This window comes from Carassius carassius, chromosome 34, assembly GCF_963082965.1.
Source record: "Carassius carassius chromosome 34, fCarCar2.1, whole genome shotgun sequence".
NCBI lineage: Eukaryota > Metazoa > Chordata > Actinopteri > Cypriniformes > Cyprinidae > Carassius > Carassius carassius.
In genome coordinates, this window is record NC_081788.1 from 4,175,564 (window position 1) to 4,202,456 (window position 26,893).

At 36.6% G+C, this 26,893-nt stretch overlaps 1 protein-coding gene and 1 long non-coding RNA gene across 7 annotated transcripts in view; one reads left to right on the forward strand and one right to left on the reverse strand.

Moving 5' to 3' along the window:
- The window catches only part of LOC132115339 (histone-lysine N-methyltransferase PRDM16-like), a 211,278-nt gene that overhangs the window by 142,683 nt on the left and 41,702 nt on the right, over positions 1-26,893 (reverse strand). For 5 of the 6 annotated variants that reach the window (XM_059523761.1, XM_059523758.1, XM_059523756.1 and 2 more), the window contains exon 2: positions 2,722-3,071. In XM_059523761.1, coding sequence (XP_059379744.1) covers positions 2,722-3,071 — 350 coding nt within the window. Of the gene's footprint in view, positions 1-2,721; positions 3,072-23,430; positions 23,520-26,893 lie in introns of those variants that run through there. The other variant, XM_059523757.1, reaches the window with a different exon arrangement.
- LOC132115079 (uncharacterized) lies at positions 18,352-19,666 on the forward strand. The gene is made up of 3 exons (XR_009425405.1): positions 18,352-18,431; positions 19,400-19,467; positions 19,577-19,666. It is a non-coding gene; the product is annotated as an uncharacterized LOC132115079 (long non-coding RNA).

Consider the following 26,893-nt stretch of genomic DNA (forward strand, 5'->3'; position numbering starts at 1 on the left):
TTGTACCACAGACGGAAACCCATAGAATGACATTGGTTATGGCATGTGCATGTTTTGCAGTCATGAGAAACCATGTGAGCTCTGAGCACATCCGTCATCCAAACACTCGGTGGATATCTGTCTGTGTTTGGCCCATTGTGGCCGCTCTGTAATCCCGCTCTATTAACACCTCTGACTCTCTTTGCTCTTAGCTGCTCTGCTCTCTCTTCTGTGTATTTGTGTAAGGGTCGGGGCGATGTGGTGACGTAGCCGAGTCCAGGTCCGCAGGGACAGCAGCGATGGCTATCTATGTCAGACTGTTATGACTATCCCTAGTAAGAGCACAGAACCCTAAAACCATGGCGAAGGGTCTTAGATGTGCTCTTTTATTTTTCCAGATTGTATAGCAGATGTTTTATGAGCTTGACATTTCTCAGTGATAGGGATTGATTGTTTTAATTTTTCTTTAGAGTAAAACATTTAATGCCCCAGATATGAGCAAAATAATTGCCACATGACAGCCCTTGAAGGTGAAGTGTGTGGTTTCTGCACAATCAGCAGCAACAAAGATAAATCCAAAAATGTTTCCCAAACACTCCCCCTGCCTGTCATTGGCTGGACAAACAGATAGCCCCGCCCCAAAGTCATGCTATTGGTTGTTGCTGTGTGAGGATTCTCAAACAAACAGAACAATGTTTTGAATCTACCACAGATTCACGATGTAAACAGTAAGTTTATTTTATTTTTATTTTTTTTATACTTATAGTTGTCTGCACACTAAGCTAGGATTGGAGAAAGAATTTTAAAAGAAAAAAAATCAACAAAAGAGAAATAATTCATTTAAATAGAATATCCTAAAATTACGACGACGCTGTCATCCGTATCTCGGCAGCTGCTAACAAGTATCATTTTTATAGATGGTTTGTCACAGATGGTCCAACAGGTGTCTCCCTGGTCTTTAGCAAGTGTGTGTGTGTGTGTGTGTGTGTGTGTGTGAGCAAATACCCATAGATGTGCTCCTTGTCAATCGTTATGCTGTCAACCAGGGCCTTGAGTGTACTCTTCATAAAACATAAATCCCAAGTACTTGAGCGTGTAAATTAGGGCTGAAATCTGAGCGTTGTGGCAGACAGAGATAGACAGAAAGAGAGAAAGAGAGAGAAGCTTTCTCCTGGTGTCGGATTCTGATGAGCATCATTAGTGGAGATTCCAACGCAAAGCAGCAAGACAGCTAAAATGCCTTTTCTAGCCATTAAAGCTAGGCAAGTCGAAAACAGAAATAGGAAATTTTTTGAGGGAAATAAGCCTCCTGTATGAAAGCATGATGTGAAGCTGATGCCTTTCCACAGATTATTACATGTTTCAGTAATGCTACTAAATTTGTAAAGCTAGTGTACTGCATACTGCCAAAAAAGTATGTGAACAAGTATGCACTATATAATTATAGTATGCTACGTTGTACATTAATTCACCAAGTGCTGTCCAGTTATTATCTCAAAGGAAGGTTTATATATATATATATATATATATATAACTCTTTAACTTTTAGCATGGTTCTATGAGATATTAAAAATAGTAAAAAATAATATTACCTCCCAGTTCATTCATTGCAATAAAAATTTTAAGTCAAGTCCACTGCACATTGCACAATATAATCTTTCATGCTCCCTGTTTTTAGCACTTATATGATATATACTTATATGCTTATTACAAGTGCATCTGAGTGAAATAACATACTGTGAATTTCTCCATTGATTTAAGTGGAAATTGTAAGACATTTTTAGAAATGGTGAAATCGAAAGCATAAAAATATCCAACTTCTTTCAGAAATAAATTCTTACTCCTCCTCTCCCTCCTCTCACTCGGGCCCAGTGCGTAAGCTATAATATATGGGACCTCAGTGTGCCCCCCCCATCACAGGGCCCAGGACGATGTTTCTGGCTGCCCTTGCTCATATGTGTAATTCTAAATGAGTGTAATGGTATATATCAGTGGAGTCGAGTACAGAGAGAGAGAAGAGAGAGAGAGAGAGCGGCTCACGTCTGATCAGTCATGTGGGGCATGTGCCCTATAATGAGCTTTTCGAAGCAACTTCAATATCCTCCGATGTCATGTTGAAATGAAAATTAATAGTTCAATATGGCTCCATGCAAATGCCACGCGTCTCCCATAACCCGTATCATGTGGCGTGACCAAATGAGTGTATTCTAATAGACGTAGGCAGAGGAGAAAAGCTGATATCTTCAGTAATCAGGGTTTTGAAAATTACCATTAAATGAAATTCAGGGAAGGATGGAAAAGAAAAGGGGGAAATGAAAAAAAAAAACAGACATGAGCATCTTTACCCCATAATGTGGTCATGTCTTTCCCACAGGCTATGAGCTAGTCACCGCAGGGTTGGCTTACCCACACGCACCACTCAAATCGGCCTTTGAATCTTTGAAGTCCCTGTATATCTTCAGAGTATTCACTAAGGTTCTGTCTTAAAGGGCGCACTTGACCCTTGCAGACCTCCTATGAGTCCACACTTTGGTGAAGTAATGTTGCTTGGACGTAATGTTCTTGGGTCCTAGAGCACTTACAAGTCAGCCAAACCAGTATGGACATAATTGAAAGAAGACCACTAGACTGCACTGCCATTTCAAGTGAACAATTTGGGACAGGGCAAATAGAATTTCAAACTTCAGGATAAAGCTAATAAAAAGCAACATGTAAAATGCACGCCACCTCATCTCCACGTACCTCCCATCCATAAGTGGTCTCTTTCACCGTGGTGCTCTGCAGTCCGTTATACGGTCCGAAGCATTCTCCCATGCAAATTTTGACTTTGGCCCAGATTCCTAAGCCAGCCCCTGGAACAGACGACTCACGGAGCTCCAGGTCACCAGGGATGGGAATATCTTCGGGAATGTAGACGGGCACCTCATAGGGTAAGCCTTCTTTAGGAGTGAAGTCCTCATTGCAGGGCTGAGGGGACAAGGGCCCCACCGCAATGGGGGACATTATGCTGTCTTCTGTCTCCTCTTCTGCGCTCTCGCCAGTCATGAGATTGGGCTCTGTGTTGTACATGCTGTCTACTGCCTCTCTTTCATCTAAAAGACAATACAGAGACGTTTGCAATACATTAGCAGAATAAAGAGATGCAAAGCACGTCAAATATTCTTCAGCTTCATTTCTCCATACATGTTTAATTCGCTGATTGTAAAAGGGATAGTTGCACCAGAAATGTAAACTCATGTCACTCCATGCCCATGTGATTTTCTTACTTCTGTTGAACAAAAGGAGAACTTGGATTTATGAAGACTTGCCATGAATAATATACATGCAGTTGTTTTCTGTGTATACAGTCAGTGGTGTAATGTAATGAAGTAAAAACACTTTGTTACAGTACTTATGTATTTTTTGGGACTATCTGTACTTTACTTGAGTTTTTATATTTCAGGCAACTTTTACTTTTACTCCACTACATTTCCCATAAGTATATTCGTTACTTAATACAAAATAGTCAGAAAAACACAGACTACAGCAAAGCAGATTTGACGAATCGGTGGTCTGGCAATTTCATGTAGATCTAGTTAACTTAATCTATATTACACAAAGAGTACCGTTCTTCTGCAGATGCATGAACACATTAAATAGTCATTTTTTGAAAGTGAAGTAAAGCAATAAATGCCTTACATTTTAGACATAATATTGCTTGATTTTGCTCAATTTTGCCAACGAAAATAGTTCAGAACAGACCACAGCACTGTTTTGTGTCTCTGAGCAATGGATGGTGTTCATTTATTGAATGAATCAGATTTTTGAAGGAACCGGTTGCATAAATGATTCAGTGATTCACTCATTAACACAGTCAAATGCTTTGTTTCTGAATGAATCAGCCGTTTGAATGAATCGGTCAAATCTCAATGATTCACTGATTAACATTCACTTGCTTTTACCTACTGGCGGTTTTTATTTCACATTTTGACCATTTTTTTTCATATTTACAATTATTTCGAATATCGTCTTTCAACGTTTTATGTAACAAAAAAATGAGGCCTATTTATACATCTGTATCTGCAGTTTAAATGCATCCATCTTGCTACTCAAGCTGTGTATAAACATTTGCATATATATATATACATATATATATACACTTCGACCAACATGAGACCACTTACATCACCGAGCAATTGCAGCATGCATGAACGATTCAAACCAAACCATTCGTTTTTCTATTCCTGGTTAATATCTATGGCGAAATGCACTGATCTGTGAATAGGATTCTCTGCCTAAACCAGAAAACAAACACTCATGAAGGATGCATGTTAGCTAGATGATTTCTCACTCAAACAGACCGCAGCAGAGAAGATGCCGTCTATTTCATAGTCACCGCCATTTCCTGTCTGATCATTTTTCAAATAATGGCAGCAAATGACCCTGTGGCCTGACGCCACTGCCAGCCATCTATGTTCATTGTCAATCTTTGTTGACAGCATAATTACGGTACTTATCATTCACGATTGCAAAAGGGACAACTCGGCTAAAAATAGGTTATGTCTCTCTGCATTGGTTTGTCTTGTATCATAAAGCACAAATCACATGCAAGCCCTCTAATATCATGCAAGGACCATCAGAACAGGGGTTGTCAGTCTTTGAGATGCGAACTAACCCAAATTCAGTCTCTTCTCCAACACATGGTCTGCACATCTCACCTGAAACGATGTTCTTAAACACATGACGCCTTTGACCGGTCTTCAAGACAACAACTCTTCAAGTACACATGGATGGACTCGCTGTAATTTGTAGCAGCACCACTGCAGTTTGCTATCCAAACACAGGACCAGCAATCAGGTCTAACCAGGCCACAATTACAGCAGGAGTGCTTCCAATCAACCAGACTCGGCCCCCCTGCCAGCGCTGTTTATGACTCCAAACTGCTTTCTCTCACATTCCAACACTGTTTACTTATAAGCAACAGCAAAGCCATGAAAAAGTATAAATTGTAGTTGGCTTTAAGTCAAACGACAGCGGTTTCACCCAGGCAGTTAAAAGGTAGAGAGAAAGAACAGTAGAGATTGAACAAGAAGAAATGCTCTCCATGAAAAGCTTTGGAAACTTTAACACAAAATAATTGAAATGCATTATTACGCCACGCTCAGAAATATTTCACTCATTCTGTGGTCAATTATTTTGTATGATAACACTAAACTACATAATTGATCATTGTCCCAGGCAACCGATTCTCTGAAGTCACCCAAAAATGAAAAAATCTGTCATTATTTATTCAGTCTCAATCATCTTCGAAACACAAATGAAGATATTGTTAATGGAAGTTGAGTGATTCACCCAAATGGACGTGCCAAAAAAAAAAAACACACATTATACAATGTAACAACAATTTGTTGAACTTAGTATTTTTTATGGTTCTTCTGTAATTCTGTGGTGCTACTGTAATTATTTTTTTATGACTTTTTTGTGTTCAGCAGGTCAAACTTCATAAAGAAACAGTACGATTCTTTATGAATATTCTTTTTAAAGTTTCTTTATGAAGTTTGACATGCCGAACAAAAAAAAATCATATTACTTTTTGTTTATCATTAACAGTGCTCATGAAACAAGACATGACATTTTTTTTTACAACTTTTACAAGCTAATCTGTTTCTTTAAAGTGAAACAAACTTTTTATAAAAATTGTTTGATGGTGTAACCATGCAGTATACGAGATACGACCAGTTTATACGATGAACAGATTTAATTTAGGCTTTATTTACATATAACCTTTGATTAACACACATGAATCATATAAAATGATAAGCGGAAGCACAAAAGTACTTGCTTAAAGCATGAGAACATGCAAGGTTTATTTATTCATGAATTTTTTTGCATGTTGTGCAAGCAGGTTTGAGCTACTGCAAGAACTAATGAAAGTCTTGTGGGTTTGGAGCGACATGACAGTGAGTAACTGATGACAGAATTGTCATTATTGGTAATTACTATGTTGTAGCTTCCCATGGTCACTTACAGTATGCAAAAGTTGTTTTGGGGCTGGAGATGCTAATGTTTCAGACAAAACCTTTTTAAAAAACCAACAATTCTGAGCAATCAAGGAGTGCTTCATAAAAAAAGCTCCACAGTAAAAAATGAAAAGCTTTTAAAAACAGATCCTGCGTCATCTTGAGATTTTTGAGGGCAAAGAAATGTTTTACCAATTTCTTTAATGATCAGACTTTCATAGAAGTCTCAAGGCAGCCAGGCAATTAACTTAAGAACATCTGGCCCAGTAGTAGCTTCCCCTTTTCACAGATCAGTTAAAGTTTTATAACCGCTGCCTATCTGGTGCTGTTCGCAAGAATCAAAAGTGTTTTCAAACCATTAAAACTTTTTTTCCCTTCTCATTTTTGGCATATGACCCGAGTACATTTTCAACAGCCATGGAAAGGGTTGGAAAATCTATGAAATACTCCAGTTAAAAAGCCTGATACAGATAGCTAGACCGAAAGAGTGAATTAAACGACATCTGATGAACAAAACATATTTTATTTTAATTGTATTTTTTTTTTCAGAAGCTACAAACACATATCTAAGGTCTAAGAGTTATAAGTGTTGCTTACAAAAATTCTGAGGGTCTTTTCAGATCTGTAGATTGTTTGCTTAGGGAATATATATAGACTTCATGCCACAAGTGACAATTTACCAGATGGGTGGACAGAATAAGGACGCATTTTAAACTGAGGCTCTGACGTTTTCGGATAGGAAGTGAAGTGCCTTCTTCTGAATGTCTGCTTGCTCTCGCTCTCATAGCGAACTGTTTATCCTGATTACATCATCATTAATTCGCACCTTGGGGGTCCTTCTTCCCTCTGAGTTGTGGCCACAATGATACGCTTGTTCAGCTTTGTTATTCCACTGGAAACTTCTGTGCAGCCGGCCCGTAGACATGAAGGCATCCGATTTATTTGAGAAATTGTAAAAGCGTCACCTAAGCAGGAGAACAGGGGCTTTTATTATTGTAAGCCGCTATAGAGTGGACACTGTGCTCCTCGTCCTGTACTAGGCCATCCATCTCAGGCTTTTGGCCTACATACATTTCCATTGATTCCATTGATGCTGGATCAGCACCTAGAAAGGACCTCTACATCCCTGAAAGACAGCGGAGACCAGGACAACTAGAGCCCCAGATACAGATCCCCTGTAAAGACCTTGTCTCAGAGGAGCACCAGAACAAGACCACAGGAAACAGATGATTCTTCTGCACAATCTGACTTTGCTGCAGCCTGGAATTGAACTACTGGTTTCGTCTGGTCAGAGGAGAACTGGCCCCCCAACTGAGCCTGGTTTCTCCCAAGGTTTTTTTCTCCATTCTGTCACCGGTGGAGTTTCGGTTCCTTGCCACTGTCACCTCTGGCTTGCTTAGTTGGGGACACTTCATCTACAGCGATATCGTTGACTTGATTGCAAATAAATGCATAGACACTATTTAACTGAACAGAGATGACATCACTGAATCCAATGATGAACTGCCTTTAACTATCATTTTTTCATTATTGACACTGTTTTCCTAATGAATGTTGTTCAGTTGCTTTGACACAATGTATTTTGTTTAAAGCGCTATATAAATAAAGGATTACATTGACATTGACATTGATATTTCAACACACTGGAGTGAATCTGTGCTTGAGTAACAATTCTAACAATCTATCTTCTATCTTCTAACAATAAAATCCTAAATATGGCTTTAGCCCAGATTCCAAATTCATTGACATTATGAGGTTCTTTGACAGCTCACCAGAAACCTAGTTAGTGGTGTTTGCTAAAGCTAGGATCATTATTAATATTGTGTTTAAGCTCAGTATTGTTTTAATGCTAAATGTTTAGCTTTGGTACGTGACTCATATGATGACCCAGCAACTACAGATTCATGATCAATTCAGATAAAACCATAATCATGATACGGCTTAGTGCAGTTATCAAACTGCAAAGGCTGTGATTAATTCAAAGAAAAATCTGCGCTGCACGTTTCACAGTGAAGCACTGGGTTTTTACACCCACCAGCACAAACAAACACACATACACACACACACACACAGCTCATGATCCTGTGTTTTCAGTGTCTCAGAATGACTTGGTTTGAATTAAACGCTGCTCCACACAAACTCATTTCTTTTTGTGACTTTGGTAACATATTGTGTGCCAATCATCTTACCAAACAAATTTCATCAAAAAATAAATAAATAAATAAAATAAAATAAAATAAAAAGTGTAAAAAAAATCAAAATAAAGAAATTAAGACATAAATACATATACATGAATTTTAGTAATTGTACAACTTTACTGTTATTATGATGATTTTTATTATTGTTACAATATTAATATTTTATTTTCTATAATTTTAGATTTTTTTGTTTATATTATTATTATTATCCCAAAAACTGACCAGATGCATCCCCACAAACAAGCAGAGCAATCTTTTTCTTTCCGCCTCAGATTTCCTACAGCAATGCTCAGAACACCTTAACATTAATATAACAAACATCTGGCAACCTCCCAGAATATCGTGCATAGCAACACCTTAGCAACCATACAAAATGACCATTGTGGGGCAAAGTTTTTCTTCAAGGGCAAGCAGCGCTTACATTTTCCTCAGAAAATGTAAAAATCTATTTATACGGGCTTGTATGGGTTTCTCTTTAGAGAGATGTCAGGAAGAGATCATTCAATATAAATGAATGAATGAATGAATGAATAAATGAATGAATGAATGAATGAATGAATGAACGAACGAATGAACGAATGAACGAATGAATGAATGAATGAACGAATGAATGAATGAATGAATGAATGAATGAACGAACTTTATGGAGATAAATAAAAAGCATGTATTGTGATATTCAAAAAAAGGAAAAGCTTCAAGCTTTCAGTGACTGAAAAAATAAATAAAAATAATAATAATCCTGAAGTGAAGTGAAGTAGCACTTTTATTTCTCTAAAAGGTCAGTGTCACGGGGAAGATGAGATCCCTCATACTTACTCTGGTACGTAAGCCCATTAAAGCACCTTTACATGTCCCATTCAATACTCTCTCTCTCTCTCTCTCTCTCACACACACACACACCGACACACACAGACACACACACACACACACACACACACACCGACACACACACACACACACACCGACACCGACACACACACACACACACACACACACACACCGACACACCGACACACACACACACACACACACACACACACACACACACACACACACACACACACACACACACACACACAGTAACAGTGTCAGTGAGTAGATGTACTCTGCTGGCCAGTGCAAACTCAATATGTGTGTGCGGTCTGTCCAGCGGCTGAAGAGAGAGTGCTAAGTGACCTCGAGCACCTCGGCTGTTTGAACAGTCAATACACACTGATCTGTGCCGAGCGGCCGGCGCACTGCCACACTTCAGCAGCTTCATCTCAGAGAAGAGCTCAATGAATCACACTGGGAAATTGTGCAGCAGAAATCATGAACACAACAGCATCTGGGTGCAGAATAAAGGTTACGCATAGAAATCTTGCCCAATAAGCATGATATCAATACATTATTATTATTATTATTATTATTATTATATAATACTATTATAGTATTACATTTTTTAGTTTGTTTTTTTTTTCTCGTATTTTTTATTTATTTCATATAATATATGAAATATTCAATATAATATAATAATATAATAATACATATTCAATATAATATAATATAATATAATATAATATAATATAATATAATATAATATAATATAATATAATTAATATAATATAATATAATAAATGAATATCAGGATGTATGTTTGGATTTGAATGGTTTAATTATATTTTTTTAACTTGCAAAAAATAATAATTTTATATATATATATATTAACGCTTTGCTGTAAAATGTAAAACCAGAGAGTTATGAAAAAAAACCAAGGGGTTGTACAATAATATTCAGCATGCTACCATGCCCAACAATTTCTTACACCTTTAATTGATGCACATAATTAGAAGGTTTAAATCCCCACACCTGGGTTTACAAAGCCTAATCAGTTACCAAAGTCATATTAGGGCCTGCAGGAATCTGGCTGTGTGTGTGTGTGTGTGTGTGTGTGTGTGTGTGTGTGTGTGTGTGTGTGTGTGTGTGTGTGTGTGTGTGTGTGTGTGTGTGTGTGTGTGTGCGTGTGTGTGTCTGGTTCCTGTCAGCCTCTCCTGATTGCCATTCTAGTCTGCTTTGCTCCCCGGGGAGCAGTGCAAGGCCTTGAGCAGACATTTATTAACACAACAGATTAATAGCACCAGGGAAAAGACATTTTCACAAACATGATAAATATTAATAATAATCAATACTAACTTACATTTGCCAAATTGAGTTGCAAACATCACCCATGGGGGGCAAGAAAGAGGCAAACAGAGAGAGAGAGAGAGAGAGAGCGAGGAGGCAGACGGGGCCGTGGATGTGGGAAAAGGCTTTGGTTTGCTAATAAGTGCCAGAAGGTCTCAGACGTCTGGATAATGACAGAACAGCATATGCTCCATCTACTCCATAAACACTGCTGCTGATTCTCTCACTACTCCAGATTATGGACATTACACAAGACCAGAGCCACCATAAGCATTCATTTTAAACCCCTGATAACAATAAATCATATTTTTTTTTACAATAATTTATTCCAGTTTGCAATCAAAGCAGTTTTATTCCAGTGGGGAGATCGCACTAAACATGCTCCTGTAAGCAAAGCAAGATTATTTGCAAAGAGATGGATTTTCAACGTCTACATAAAAATCTGTTATTATGAAAAAATGAATATAGGTATCTATTAATCATTGATTATGGATCGACATCATCATAACTACTACTGTATGTTTTATGCAGAACATCAGCCTACATGAGCATATTGAAAAAAACTAACAAAAAGGAATTAGTACGAAACGTATGTGTTTGTATGTAAAGTTTTAAAAGAGAATAATACTCAGCCAGGTGCTCATTAAGTGACAGTGAATACTTTATCACTGTTAGAAAAAAAATATAAAAATAAATGCTTTGCTTATGCATGTCTTTGTGAACTTTCCATTTTAGTAAAAATTAATAGTAACATGTAACAGAAACACCAGCATAATAGAATAATTTCTGAAGCATAATATGAAACTGAATGGAGTAAAATTCAGCTTTGTCAAAAAAAGATTTTTTAAAATCCTGTAATAATATTTCACAATGTTTTTATTATATTTGACTCCATACATGCATATGGTGCTGTGTGAATAATATTTTAGTGTGTGGATTAGTAGATAGATCTTACTGTACAGTACATCATGATGCCCCAGAAAAACAGTATGAACCTAAAGAATGTGTTTTCTAGATTCATTTCTGTGTCTGTCTTACCAAGAAGTAACATCTGAGTTTGGGTGTATTATACAGTCTCGTTTAGTTACTCAGTGGGAATTACAGAAGAGAAAGAGAGAAATGCATTCATTTTTATTAAGAGGAAAAGCCATTGGTTGGGCTTGCGACGGTATCCGAGTTGGGGGAAATGATTTTCACCTCTGGTTCGGAGAGCACTCCGCACCTATACATCACCCGATTACTCCTGGACCGGCCCCGCTCTTAGTCATTAGCCAGTGAATTAACGACAATCCAGCATGCTATTAATCACACTGACAAAAGTGTTAGCATGCCACTGACGTGCCGGCGCACAGGGACGTGGGAAAAGGAGGGAGGATTTCAGAGAAAGAGAGAGAGAGAGAGAGAGAGAGAGAGGGGGTAGTGGTGGAGGGGGTTGTAAAGATACAGTAGAAGAAACTGGCAAACAAGTGCGAGAAAAAAACAGAGCTGGTACAAAGAGTACAGAATGAAACTCTGCGGCTGTTAGCCACCATTACTCCGATTTTCTCTTATTTGTCATTCCTCTTTATCATCGAATATGTCTTTATGTACTGGATAACATTTCTCACGATTTTTTTTATTTATTACAAATTGCACATATCACTTTAATGATATATTTTTCTTATTTATTAATTTTTTCTCAGAATTTCAACCCAAAGCCTTTTTTTTTCTGTGATTACTGTTTTATGGTTTACAACCTAAAGGTCATTTCCTTAATGACATTATCCTCCAGGAAGTGATGTCATTGTTGGTGGACCGTATCAAAATAGATTTACAAAAGTGATTTTATATTGACAGGAAACATTAAATGCAAGTAAAGTGTCTGCTTTAATGTTTTAAATTGCTTTTATCAAAATAAAATGTAAAAAATAAATAAATAAATTATAGTCATTCAGTATAAGTGAACCATTCTGCTGAACTTATTTAAATTAAAGGAAAACACCACAGTTTTTCCATATTCCACTATGTTCTTCCCTCAGCTTACACGAGTTGATACGTACCTCTCCCGTCTCAGTGCGTGCACTCAATCACTATAGCATGCGGCGCCACTATGCTAGTGTTTAGCTTAGCAACATTCAATTTAGAAGCTACCAAACACTTCCATGTTTTCCCTATTTAAAGACGGTTACATGAGTAGTTACACCAGTAAGTATGGTAACACAAGCGGATTAAAGTGGATAAAAAGTGATAACTATAATGTTAACTATAAGGAAGAGCACTTCAAGTCGTCAATTCACCTTTATTTATATAGCGCTTTAAACAAAATACATTGCGTCAAAGCAACTGAACAACATTCATTAGGAAAACAGTGTGTCAATAATGCAAAATGACAGTTAAAGGCAGTTCATCATTGGATTCAGTTATGTCATCTCTGTTCAGTTAAATAGTGTCTGTGCATTTATTTGCAATCAAGTCAACGATATCGCTGTAGATGAAGTGACCCCAACTAAGCAAGCCACAGGCGACAGCGGCAAGGAACCGAAACTCCATCGGTGACAGAATGGAGAAAAAAACCTTGGGAGAAACCAGGCTCAGACCTCGGCGCAGTAATATCATCGCTCCTGAAAACTCCTCACGTTGGTTGTACTGACAGAAGTTAAGGGGGAGGGGGAGTTTTCAGAAGTAATGATATTACTGTGCCGAGGTCGAAGTGCTGCAGTACAAAATGAGCCATCTCGCAAAAGAGCAGCTCAAAAATGTTGACTTCTTTCAGTGGCAAAATAAAGTCACGGCTACATTTCACAGCAGATACTGGTGTACATTTAACTGCTGTACTGTACATGAGGCACCAAACTGGATCAGAACACATGCTGACATACTGTTACAGGGCACCTGCTCTTCTCATATGTGTGGACTCGGGCGAGCAGGTCAAGTGTATTAGCCGGGGTCGCAGCACTGGGCCGTCTAATCACGCTGTTCTGCCTCATTGACCTGCAATGCAGGAGAGAGCTAAAGGAGTCCAGACTGAGGACTCAATACAGGAGCTGGAGGAACGCCTGCTCCACTTCAGCTCTGTGTGCAGCATGCACATGTTCTGCATACAATGACCGCATAGCCTACTTTTGCCAACATGTGGGACATGCAAGAGTTCACGCTGCATCAAATAATGTTTCCCACAATGCAATGCACTGATATGAGTTAACTGGAAGTAACATCAGCCTCTTTCTTCCTTTAAAATCTGTTCAGAATGGAATACTTACAGTACTAACGACAGTATATGCTCCCTACTATTTACAAAAATTAAATAAAACAATAGTACTGCATGTCACAAAGTAGTAAGAAGGAGACATTTGTGCACACATTCTCATTAAAAATGAAAAGCAACCATTTTTTTCCCCAACATGACCCTGGATCACTCGAGCCACAATCACAATCAAATCACTGTGTGAAGTGAAAACTCATCAATGCAAATGTTTGCACATTTATTTTTATCTTCAAATGCCAGTATCTTGCATTAAATGTGCATTGAATTAAATGCACATTATGTAAATTATTTTTTATTGTACTATAATATAATAGTCAAATCTTATTTAGCCTCCACTGTTTAACAATAGACATGTTATAATTATTTAATAATTTAGCATTTTGTGAGGTTTTGAGTTCTACAGAAATTCCAAAATTAGCTTTCTTATTATATATATATATATTTTTTTTTACTTCAGTTTTTTTCCCTTCATAGCATCATCTATATGCCACATCTAATCTCTGATCTGAATTTTATTGGTGCAAAAGAAAGGCCACAAAATGAATAAGACGTCAGGTTCGATTAGACCATTTTAAATTGTGCATTTATTTGGTTCTGTTGCGAGCAGGGGTCAATCCACTTATGTTCAAGCCCACTTAAACATAAGCCAGGAAAACTTCTCAGAATGTCAGAAATCACTAACGTAAATATGATCCTCTATGACTGATGAAGGCCTGCCTGGTCAATGCAGTCACATAGTCCTCCTCGAGAGTGATGAAACGCACAACACAACACATCAGAGGTGAGCCCAGATTGATCTCAACCTAATTTGCTCGAGCGTTTTTATCCTTGTAATGAAAGCTTCACTGGAGAAACGAAGCAGTTGAAAGAAAGAGTATATCTAAAAGTAATTGCAATGGATAGTTTTGAACAGCAGGAATTTAAATGAAATTCCATAAACTCAGAGTAGGCAGTGACTGAAAGAAAACAATTGTCAGTAAAGAAATAGTAGTAGTAGTAATGATAATAATAATAATAATAGAAAATTAGATCAATATTATTAGGTATTGGATCATATTATTATTATTATTACTATTAAATAAACTTTTAAACAACAACAATTATAATAACAATATTTACATAACATATACATAATAATATATTGATTTATTATGATTTTTATTATTATTATTTCACATAAAATTAATGGAAATTTAGCTGAACAAACAAAAAAACAAAATAAGGTAACACTTTAGTATAGGGTCTAATTCTCACTAATAACTAGTTGCTTATTAGCATGCCTATTATTAACATATTGGCTGTTTATTAGTGCTTATTAAAGTGCATATGATGCATGACATCCATAATCCTACCCAATACCCTAAACTTAACAACTACCTTATAAACTATTAATAAGCAGCAAATTAGGACTTAATTGAGGCAAAAGTCATAGTTAATGGTTAGTTAATAATGAGAATTGGACCTTAAAATAAAGTGTGACCCAAAATAATAATAAATGCAGAGAGGGGAATTAGTGATACTATCCATAGTACAATCAATTCTCTTAATTTCCTAAACACTCAGCATTTCCTTTTACAAAAAAAAACAACAAAAAAAAAACAAAAAGAGGAGAACGAAGAGAAGAGAAAAACACTCATCAATAAATCCATCAATTCATTCTCTTTTTCTCGATTTTTCGCGCAGGGCAGAAAAACGGGTCTGAAGATGAAGTCATCAAGCTGTGCTGTGGGAAGGAAGCAGGAAAACAGATGTGGCAGTAGAATAAATGTAACGAGTGCAGTGAAGAACAATGCAGCCGGTTCTCCTGCAGAACAGAGCTGAGAACCTGCTCAGGCCACAATCACTCACAGCTCAATGCCTGACGAACAATGGGCTCAGCTCTAAGAATTCTGGGAAAGGGGGTCTGACCTGCTTCTCCAATGGGTGGCCAGACTATCGGGGGTCCTACACCAGTAACCACTGGAGACGGCATAGTACCACTCTATAGAGGTACATAATGAGACTAAACAGCATTTGGCTGTATTTGTAAGTAAAAAAAAAAAAACAAACAAAAAAAAAACAATTTTTTAAGTGATTAAGAACTTGTTCAACAAGAACTCCAGCTTTCAAGAAAAGATTATGCTTGCATAACTGCAGATGACCGTAAATATATCATGTATATAGGCTACATTTCAACACAATGGGAAAGTCCATTCTGAGTCAAAGTAGAGTTTCGATTGTATTTTCAAATCTAATAATGCATCTTCTCATCTTCACAAACCTCTGAACAATGTATGCAAGTCAGAATATACAAATACACGGATATACAGTACATGCTTATTATGTATACTTATGAGATATAAATAATTGTAAAATGGTTGCTCTACTGTTTTAATCAGTGTAACATATACACATATTGGCATGATAATGTTGTAATAAACCTTTCTGTATTTTGCTAAATATGATAATAATTGCAGTTACTAACTGTAAAAACTTGTAATAACGCTGTTATTAAGCAGAGAAGTGCTTATAGATGTTTTTATTTTCATTCGAGGTTTGAAAAAATGCAGTGTTAATGCTTTTGTTGTTGTTGTTGTTTTGTTTTGTTTCGTTTATTTAGCTTCAAATTTAGTTGAAATATTAATAGAACGCACTTTTGTAATATACTCTATGACCAAAAATATGTCCAAACCCAAGATAGTTGGCATATTTAAAAATAAATAAATAAAATAATAATATAAAAATCGCACTTCTGCAAAATTTTTACTTAATCTCCTGCTTATGATGGTTAGGTTCACAGGTGGACCGTTATGCTGACTTTTTTTCTTTAAATAGTTTTGAAGCAACCTCTGAAACTATACTTATATTAAATACTCTTATCAACTAAAAAGTAAAAGAAAAAAAAAAAAGTGATGCAACATTAACTCTCACTAGCCTGATGCATTTCCATGTTCCAGCATGATGTTTTTCAAAGAATGTTTTGTTTAAAGTCATCTCACCGAGGCCAGGCCGCACTAGGGAACCCTTTTTAAAATACACTCCACTATGCCCTAAATGCTTAATGATGCCACGTGTTCCTTCACTTAATTAACATTCACCTGAGCATGCGACTTCATTAGCAGCAGAGGGCTGGTTTTGGCTCACACAAATAACGCCTCGTACCTGAGACTGTGCTACACGTGCAGTAATTCAGAGGTGGGATGTGGTGAGCGGTCGGAGAATGAAAGGCAATTTTCCTGTTTAAAGCACCAGCGAATTGCAGTGAATTCCATATAATTGGCTGGTAATTAGGGGGGTCGTCAGGTCGATTTAGGAACAAATGGCACCCTTTAAAGGAGGTGGTCTCCTAGGTAATCTGAGCTGACCCCCCTGCTTTGTCTCTGTTATCTCTGCCTCTGCTCACCGTGTGACATCCTAAATACGGTGTCCCTCTCCAGGGACAAAGCGGCGCAGAGCAACTATTTGTCATGCATCAGACAGTGGCGCTCTGAGCTCTTTGCTGCTCCCCACAGTACCTCCGCAAATTTAGTTTCAACGGTCCAACTAGACATCCCATTGCTGGGGGCAACACGAGAGGTCAGAGTGGACGTAGGCTGAATAAATATTCCACCGCTCTCCTGAGGTCCAGCATGTAGCTCGCTCTGTGCCTCCGAGCCACGCAGAAGAAGAGCAAAGAAAGTAACACAAGAGCCAGATGCGCACATACTCTACAAACTTTACTGCTACAAAGTCCATTCGGCACACACAACCGAGGCCATTACCCGCAGCCAGAGGCATCAACAGCACTGCGCCTGCCTCTGGAGTGCCTCCTAGATGAATATGTTCCAGTTCAGAGTCAAAAAATGGTGATCACGTCTGAATCATGTGCCATTTTTATCCCACTTGCTAAGTATGGCAGTGAGGTTTAAAATAGAACAGCAGAAATAACCCAGAATGGCTTAAAACAGCCAATAATGATAAACTACAGAGTGCCGTTATACTGAATATCAGCACAACTGTAACTTACTGCTATATTTTGTAATTTTTTTTAATCTACTTCATCCAGCATATATGTTATTAAATCACCCTGATATGCCATTTTATTATGTCATATTGTAGATTAACAAGATTGCGTGTAACTATGAATTTCCTCCGTCAATTAAATGTGTTAGTCCTTCTGATTATTTTATGTTACTGGCAAATAATGATTGAAATGCAGCTTACTATTTGGTATATTTATTCCGAACTAATCAACGTGTTTAGTATTTGCTGTATAGATTAGAGGATTCAGACATTGACTATTATCATAGATGAGAGAGTAGAGACATGGAAGAAAAACTGAATGGCCTGAGTCTGAATCAATCTATCTATCTATCTATCTATCTATCTATCTATCTATCTATCTATCTATCTATCTATCTATCTATCTATCTATCTATCTATCTATCTGTCTGTCTGTCTGTCTGTCTGTCTGTCTGTCTGTCTGTCTGTCTATCTATCTATCTATCTATCTATGACCATTATGTTAGATCATGCATGTATATTAGCTATTTCATTTTTAATGTGCACTGTAAAAAATTGCTGTAGTTTCTACAGCAAAATTTAACAGAATTTTACTGTATAAACATTTGACAAGATGCAGCTGTAATTCGCAATGCATTATGGGTCAAATAAGGTTTTACAGTTGTTAACAGTATATTTCCACGTCAACTGTAATTAATTTACAAGAAGCAGGTGTTGTCACTGTAGTTCCTGCTTTTTACACTAACTTACTTGCACTTACTTGTAGTGTGGCATTATGGGATTGCGCGCATCATTCAAATCTGAAACCCAGCCGACTGGAGCAGCCCGAGAACGATTGAAGATAAGAGGCTTTATTCATAATTCCTGGTAAATTCACTTAATTATACTTAAGAAATATATCCTTTTATATTTATTTGAGTTAATGTATTTATTTAAGTTAATGTATAAGCGATTTCATGTCACAATAGCCTCCTATCCTGACATTTAGTGGCCTTGGTAACTTCTGTGCAATAAACTGGGAATTGCTATCATAGCAAAGTTACGCCAAATGTTCGATTTTTGGAAGTACAATTTTCTTATTGAGAGCATTTAAAAGTAGTGTTTACCTGACTTAAAATAAAGGAAGCATCGAAACGCGAGACTGATTCTGATTATATTAACGTTTCATTCAACTTCAAAACAAGCTTAACCGCACACATAAACTCACAGAAAATACATGAGGTAAATGTTCAACTGTTGAGTTTATTCATATCATATGATATAAAAAGCATCACAAGTTAGCTGTTTTGCTGAGTATCACGATTGCAAATACATAGTTGAATAAACAATTAGTTAACAAGTTACTTACTTTTTTAGACACAATATTAACTGTTGTTGTATTTCATCAATGCATACAGTTCCAAACAAAGACCAAAGCAAAACTATTTTGCTCATTCTCAAATCAAATTTCTTCAAACTTTAGCTAAATGATTCATCTTTTTGAACGGATCGGTTCAATGAATGACTCAGTTGATTCCCTCATTAAGTTATTTACTGCCACCTAATGACGCATTAGTTTCAGGTTTAATAAGTAGCATTGCTTTTTTCCAACATTTATTAATTGTATTTTCAAATTTCATGTCATTACACAGTTGTAATGTTGCACTGTTAATTATTTAATTTGATTGGTGGTACAGTTCTACAATGTAATATTACAATTTATAATTATAAATTATATAATTTATAATAGTTTGTTTATTCTAAAATATATGACTTTTTGGGTGTTAATTTTGCTCTCATTTACAGTACATAATGCTTTAAAGAAATCACAAGATTATTTTCTTTATTTCTTGTAGGTGCAAAGAATAGCAGCTGATGTGGAGAAATGTTCGATGCTTCAAGACTCTGAAGCTGATTTTATTAGGTAATGTATTAATTATTTAAATAATTTGATAAACTTGTAATATAGATTACATTTTATATTGAAATACTGCATTGTAGGTTACATTAATGCTTATATTTATTCATTTCAGGTCCACCCAGTGGCTTTTGACTATTTGAGGGTCAGATGGTTGTGAATTCATACCTCAACATTGTGCGTCCCCGGAGCAGGCATCTTTTGCACACTTGAATTTGTTCAAAGGTAACAAGTTTTACTTAAGTAATTTCATTTGCGAAAAAGGTTACTTATTTAAAGGGTTACTCCACCCCATAATGAAATGTAGTCCTTCATCACTGTTAACTGTTAACAGTGATTAATGTCGTCCCAAACCCGTAAAAGCTTTGTTCGTCGTCTGAACACAATTTAAGATATTTCAAATGAGAACCGGGAGGCTTGCGTCTGTCCCACTGACTGCCAAACAATTAACAATGTCTAAGCCCAGAAAAGTATGAAAAGAATTGTCAGAATAGTACTACTTTTAGTACTAATAGTAATACTTTTTTTATGCAAAGAAAACAAAAAGAACAACTTTATTCAACAAAGTCATTATTTTTTATTATGTCAGCCGCACCACACGGATACGCTGTTTTCGTTCAAATCAAAGCGTAAATAAACATAGAAAGCGTGTCCATGTGACCCAGCTGACACAGAACAGGCTATGTAGTGTGTGTCCAACAGATACTCTCCAAAAATGGCACTACACTGACGCAGAGGAGACTAATTGTTGAATAAATCCTTATTTTAGTTTTCTTTGCATACAAAAAGTATTGTCGTTCGCTTCATAACGTTACGGTTGAACCACTGAGATGTCTTTCATACTTTTCTGGGCCTTGACAGTGGTATTTACTGGAGAGTCTATGGGACAGTCACAATCTTCCCGGTTGCATCCAAAATATCTTAAATTGTGTTCCAAAGACGAACGAAGCTTTTACGGGTTTGGAACGACACGAGGGTAAGATTTTCATTTTGGGGTGGAGTAACTATTTAAGTACTGGTAAATGCTGATTGTATTGTATAAGTGGCATTTTGACATTTATTTTATTGAGCAAGTTTCATTTAATACTTAACTTTATCCTGATGCTTCTGCTTGTTTTTATGTGCAGATGTTTTCTTGGAATCACAACACTCACTGGATACAAGACAGACACAGAGTCTCAGAGAAGAGGGACAACCCTCATGTTTGTGCTCATCTCAGAAAGTTGATGGACTTTCAGTATGTATTTATTAAATTGTCTTTTGCAGGAATATTCTTAATTTAATAGAACATAAGCTCAAACAACAGAATTTGTGATTTAATGTTGATTCCAGCATTTTATTTTAATCCTTTTCTTTAAAACATATGTTTTACAAAAATTATACAAATTCTGTTGATTGACCTTCATTTTTATAGAAAATGTATGTTCTACCCAGAATATGGCTTTTTTTTAAACAGTTATTTGTGATGCTATGCTATTTTTATAAGATTTAACTGTTGAAAGACTGAAAAAAATTTTTTTACCAGTAAAAGCCTTGCAATGTCTTTCTGCCAGTTTTAATAAATACTTATTTGCAACATCGTTGACTTGGTTTTTATTCATTTGTAAATGTATTAAGCTAGAGCTCATGATAATGCATTTATATCAGTATTTTATAGTTTACTGTTAAAATTATTCTTTGTTTCATTGTTAAATTATTACAAGATAATATTGTATTTAGGGGTATTTACAGGATTTTATTGGCAACTTTTGTTGCCAGTTAAATACTGTAATTTAATGAAATTGCAAAAAAATGCTGTAAAATATATTTACAGGAGTTTATTGGCAACTTTTTTGCCAGGTAAATACTGTACTTTAGTGAATTTACAAAATATTGCTGTAAATTAAAATACAAGTAAAATTCAATGTTATCGTAAAAAATACTACAAACTACTGTATTTCACATACAGCTATTAACTGTAATTTTCTTTGCAGTAATGTCCTGTAATCCATTTTACAGCAATTAACATCATTTTTACAGGATTTTATTGGCAACTTTTTTGATACCGGAAGAGATTTTAAACTGTGGCTTTCTGCTTGTATGCGATGAGCAGAGAGGAGAGGAGCACATAGTGACTGGAGGGAGAAAAAGAGAAGGCAAATGAGTGCATGTGCTGGCTGAGAAAGACAGGAATGAGAGAGAGAGACAGATCAAAGGCTATGTCTAAATTTGCTCCTTCCCTTCAGATAATGTGTGACACAATTAGACAGGCTTGACAATTTCCATTACGCCTGATCAAATATTTATCATGCTTTGGAGATGATGTCGTACCCCGGATCTCACCCGTCTCATTTGCATAACAAATGTGAGAGACACTTAACAAATAAGTGAAATAGGGAGTAACGAGAGGAAGGAAGAACGAGGGAAAGAGACTGAGAGAAAGAGAGGGGACATGGAGGTGTCAGAGTTACAGTCAGCCTCCCTCCATTTGATTTGCAAATAGCCAGCCTCTGTCATCAATTCAGGGCGCGGGGCAGAGCTATCAGCATGACGAGAGGGCCGAAGGAGAGGACAGCTCCCCGATGCTCACTTACAGCACTATTAATCACCCAGCAGTGGGAGAAACGCAGCCAAATTGGGCTCATCAGTCTCTATATTAAACAGGAATCAAGGTACAAGGACAGGAGGGGAGGGTTGTGGAAATAGACTGATGGAACAGCCTCTATTTTATTGCTCTTTTCAGTCTTAAATTTTTTTTATTATTTTTTTTAAAGAATTGCACAGCCAAAGTTTGGATTTAAGGAAAAAAAAAATGATAATAATAATAATAATGTTATATTGTTACTGTCATTTCCCTGCATATTTTGAGCTATTAAATTTTATATAAGGTTATAGGTTTAGGTTTGGGGTAGGTTAAGGGAACTAAAAATCGCGAAATCACTTATCGATAAAATAAAAAAAATGCATTGATACAAATATTTTAATTATATAAAAGATTTTTTAAATATTTCAATTGGTAGAGCATTGTGTTATCAAGCGCAAGGTTGGGGGTTTCGATTGCCAGGGAACACATGATATGTAAAAATTGATAGCCTGAATGCACTGTAAGTTGGTTTGCATAAAAGTGTCTGCTAAATACATAAATTTAAGTATGTGCAAATTTTAAGCATCAATCAAAATGCACAAAAACATACGTTTTGTGTTTGTAAAATTTACACCTAAACCATGAGACCAGGCTGCACATATGAAATTGTGCAGGTTTAAAGATAATGTTTCTGCACATGACATATGAAAGGAAAAGGATGTTGCTGTTTTACTGTTTAAAGTGATGAAGTGTAGCCTAGGGGGCAAACTCTGCCTTTCTGAAGACCCTCCCCAGCTCCAGATATCACAGCTCAACAGAAAATGAGCAGAATGAGTAGTGGAGTGGAGGTTAAAGGTGAGCGGCCGGGCTGTCGGATGGAGGGAGAGGAGGACAGACCTAACAAGACGATGAAGAATGACTAACTCTGCTTGGATTTAGCAGGCCCCCACGACACAATATGAATGACCCTCCAAAGCATGTGACAAGCAGCCACCGACAGAGATAAACACAGCAAACGTGTGGGAGGAACAGAGAGAAACAGAGCTGGAAAACAAATGACACTTCGTTTCCCTTTAAATATTGATTTAACTGTCATCGAAGGAAAAATGGAAGATGTCCTCGAACTATAAATCACATACTGTGTAATAATATGTCGAGATAAAATGACACGCATAGAAGACAAACTGAAATGAAGTGATTTTCTAATTTTATGATGCAAATAAAGAACCTGTGATTAAATTTGAGGATAATTATGTTATATTTTCCATATGAAACTTACACTCCTGATTAATCTAAATACATTTAACTCATAAGAGGCAAAGGACATTAACTCTCGCACCACAGCTACAACAAATATTTCCTTACAACTCACTCCTTATCCAAAATTATGCTCTAAAAGAACTTACCAAATGCAGACATGGTCTATGATCGTGTTCGAAAGCTCTTCCAGTTTTCAAAAACCCTGGTTACCAATTAACAGAGCCCAAGATAGTTGCTGTCATACACACACACACAGAGTCTCAGATAGGGTGTATAAGGCTGGTGAAGAGGCTGCCCGCTGGGGTGATGCTGCTAACGTGAAAGAATGTGAAGCAGATAGCAGAGGTGCAGGAACTAGACGCGCTGAAGGAAAGGACACTTCGTAGGTCACAGAGAGGGCCCGGAGTCAAGCTGGGGCCCTCAGACTTGAGTGCAAGATGACTTCAACTCTAGCTTCCTAACTGTTGATAGTTGATAGCATTTCAGGATGCTTAAATGTGTCAGAAAGACATATTAAAAACAGAAAAAAAGCTTTTTACAAGAATTTTGTTTTATTAATATATTAAAAATATATTAATTGTCTTTTAAACCTCAGATTGTATGAAATATATTTAAAAATAAAAGTTAATATTAAAATAATGTTTTTGTGGTAAGATCTAAATTAACTGGTAAAGTTTAAAAAGTATTAAAAATCCTGACTGCACTAGTAGTTAAGGTAATCATTGTCTGTTACACCTTCTTACAGTGTAGAAACAACAAATGCTCATGTGAAAAGGCTAAAACTTGCATAATGACCTGTGTGTTTGTGTGTGTGTGTGTGTGCATGTCTCTTTGTGTGTGTGTGTGTGTGTGTTTGTGTGTTTCTGCGGTGGGGGGGGGCAGTGTGGCTCTGTCCCCTGCACCTTTCTGGACTGGCACACATGAGGTGGCTTTGTGGGAGATACAGGAGTAGGCAGCATTCCATTGATAGGATGATACCGGGACTAAAGCTCTTCCATATGACACCCCTCACATGGCTGCTGTGTCTAGCCACCCTGTATCTCACTCTGTGTGTGTGTGTGTGTGTGTGTGTGTGTGAGAGAGAGAGAGAGAGAGAGAGAGAGAGAGAGGACTGGACAGGCACAACGAGGGGTTTGTGATGACAGGGGCCAGGCCTCGTTACACACCAAAGCATCTGTGTCTTTATCTGTCTCCGCTCGCCCACCGCAGAGAGAAGGAGACTGACGCAAGGCCACAATGAGGCTTTCTGAGCTCATCGATTATCACGTTTGCACAGAGATATCACATTCTCCAGCCATCTGATGAAAAGCCATTTGTTGTATTTCTCGCCCTACTAGACTACTGGTCAAAAGTTTGGAATCGTTAAGATTGTTTAATGTTTTTGAAAGATGTCTCTTATGCTTATATAACAAAAGTAATATTTTGAAATATTATTACTATTTAAAATATATATTTTTTTCTATTGTAATATATTTAAAAAAAATAATTTATTCCTGTAATGTTAAGCTAACTTTTCAGCACCATTACTCCAGTCTTCAGTGTCACATGATCCAAAAATCATTCTGAATATGCTGATTTAATGATTAATTGTTATCAAATATTATTTGTGCTCAGTTATTAAGAATGGTTCTTATTATTTATAAAACAGTTTGCATCAGTTGCATTTATTTTAATTCGATTTTTTTTAACGTTATAAATGTCTTTACTGTCACTTTAATTTGTCAGTTGAATGCATCCTTGAAATAAGCATTAATTACATACTTTCTCATATATATTAAAATCTTACCCCAATCTTTTGAATAAGAGTGTAAGTAATGAGTCCTTATTGTAAAGTTTTACCAAAATATGTTATCCAAACAAAATGTATATGGCATTTCTTTGTTCCTTGTGATTTACAGTCATATCTTAATTGAAAGTATCGATGTATTTGTTTTAATTTTCCCAAAAAGTATAGGTATAAGGTACACTGAATGCCACTGAATCCAAAATATCAAACAATGTAGCATTTATTATAGAAAATGGAAATCAAGCACAATTTATAAGCAAACAGAGTTTTACATGAGAAAACAGGTTTACTGTTCAAAGGTATTGTGACACTTTATGTTATAAAATGTGTTGGTAACCATTTACAATACTTGTAACTACATTAGTTAAACTAACAATGAAAAATGCTTCTAAATCATTTATCAGTTAACTTAATTTTAACATTTAGTAAAACATTATTCAAATCAATGTTTGTATCTGCTCATATTATTTCATGGACAGTTAACAGTTAGCGATGAACTAACATCAACAAAGATGAATAGATACTTGTACAAATGTATTGCTCATTGTTATTTCATGTCAACTAATGAGACATTATTTTAAAGCGTTAGTAATATGTCGATAGGTAAAGTGATGAACTGCACCTGTGTTTAGGACACCGAATCTGAGCGAATCTGACTTCATACTGTCGCTAAAATCAGAAAACCACATTAGAAATCATTACAAATTTGGTGAAAATAGAAAAGTTGAAGCCACATATTGATAAGTGTGATTGAAAATGGATAGTACACCCAAAAATGAAAATTATGTCATTAATAACTCACCCTCATGTCGTTCCAAACCAGTAAGACCTCCGTTCATCTTCGGGACACAGTTTAAGATATTTTAGATTTAGTCCGAGAGCTCTCAGTCCCTCCATTGAAGCTGTGTGTACGGTCTACTGTCCATGTCCAGAAAGGTAAGAAAAACATCATCAAAGTAGTCCATGTGACATCAGAGGGTCAGTTAGAATATTTTGAAGCATCGAAAATACATTTTGGTCCAAAAATAGCAAAAACTATGACTTTATTCAGCATTGTCTTGTCGGCTCGGTGTTAATCTCTCTCTTCACAGCAGTTCAGTCAGCGTACTGTTTGAGTAAATCAATTACTCCGGGATATTGGTTTGTTTGAACTCAGAGGAAGTGTCAGCCACATTAAAAAAGTTAACAGCTTAAGTCATTTGTGGATTAATGCGTATTGGAGACGTGAACCGTTTAAAACGATTCAGTTCAATTTGGTGAACTGTTTCAAAAAGATCCGGTTACATCAAATGATTCGTTCGCGAACCGGATATGACAAACTGCTTTGTTTTGAGCTCTCTCATAACAGACACGGAAGAGAAGACTGATGAATAAAGTCGTAGTTTTTGTTATTTTTGGACCAAAATGTATTTTCGATGCTTCAAAAAATTCTAACTGACCCTCTGATGTCACATGGACTACTTTGATGATGTTTTTCTTACCTTTCTGGACATGGACAGTAGACCGTACACACAGCTTCAATGGAGGGACTGAGAGCTCTCGGACTAAATCTAAAATATCTTAAACTGTGTCCCGAAGATGAACGGAGGTCTCGCGGGTTTGGAACGACATGAGGGTGAGTTATTAATTACATAATTTTGCAAATTGGGTGAACTAACCCTTTAATGTGTAAATGTTTTTGGGGGCACATTTTCTCATCTCAATTTTTCCCTTTTATCTTCGAGCATCACTTGCTACCACCCTGACCTCATGGGTGGGCCGAACAGCCCCTTCCCTGGTCCTTATATTTTTCATGTGCTGTGCTGGTAGGTTGGAGTCTAATC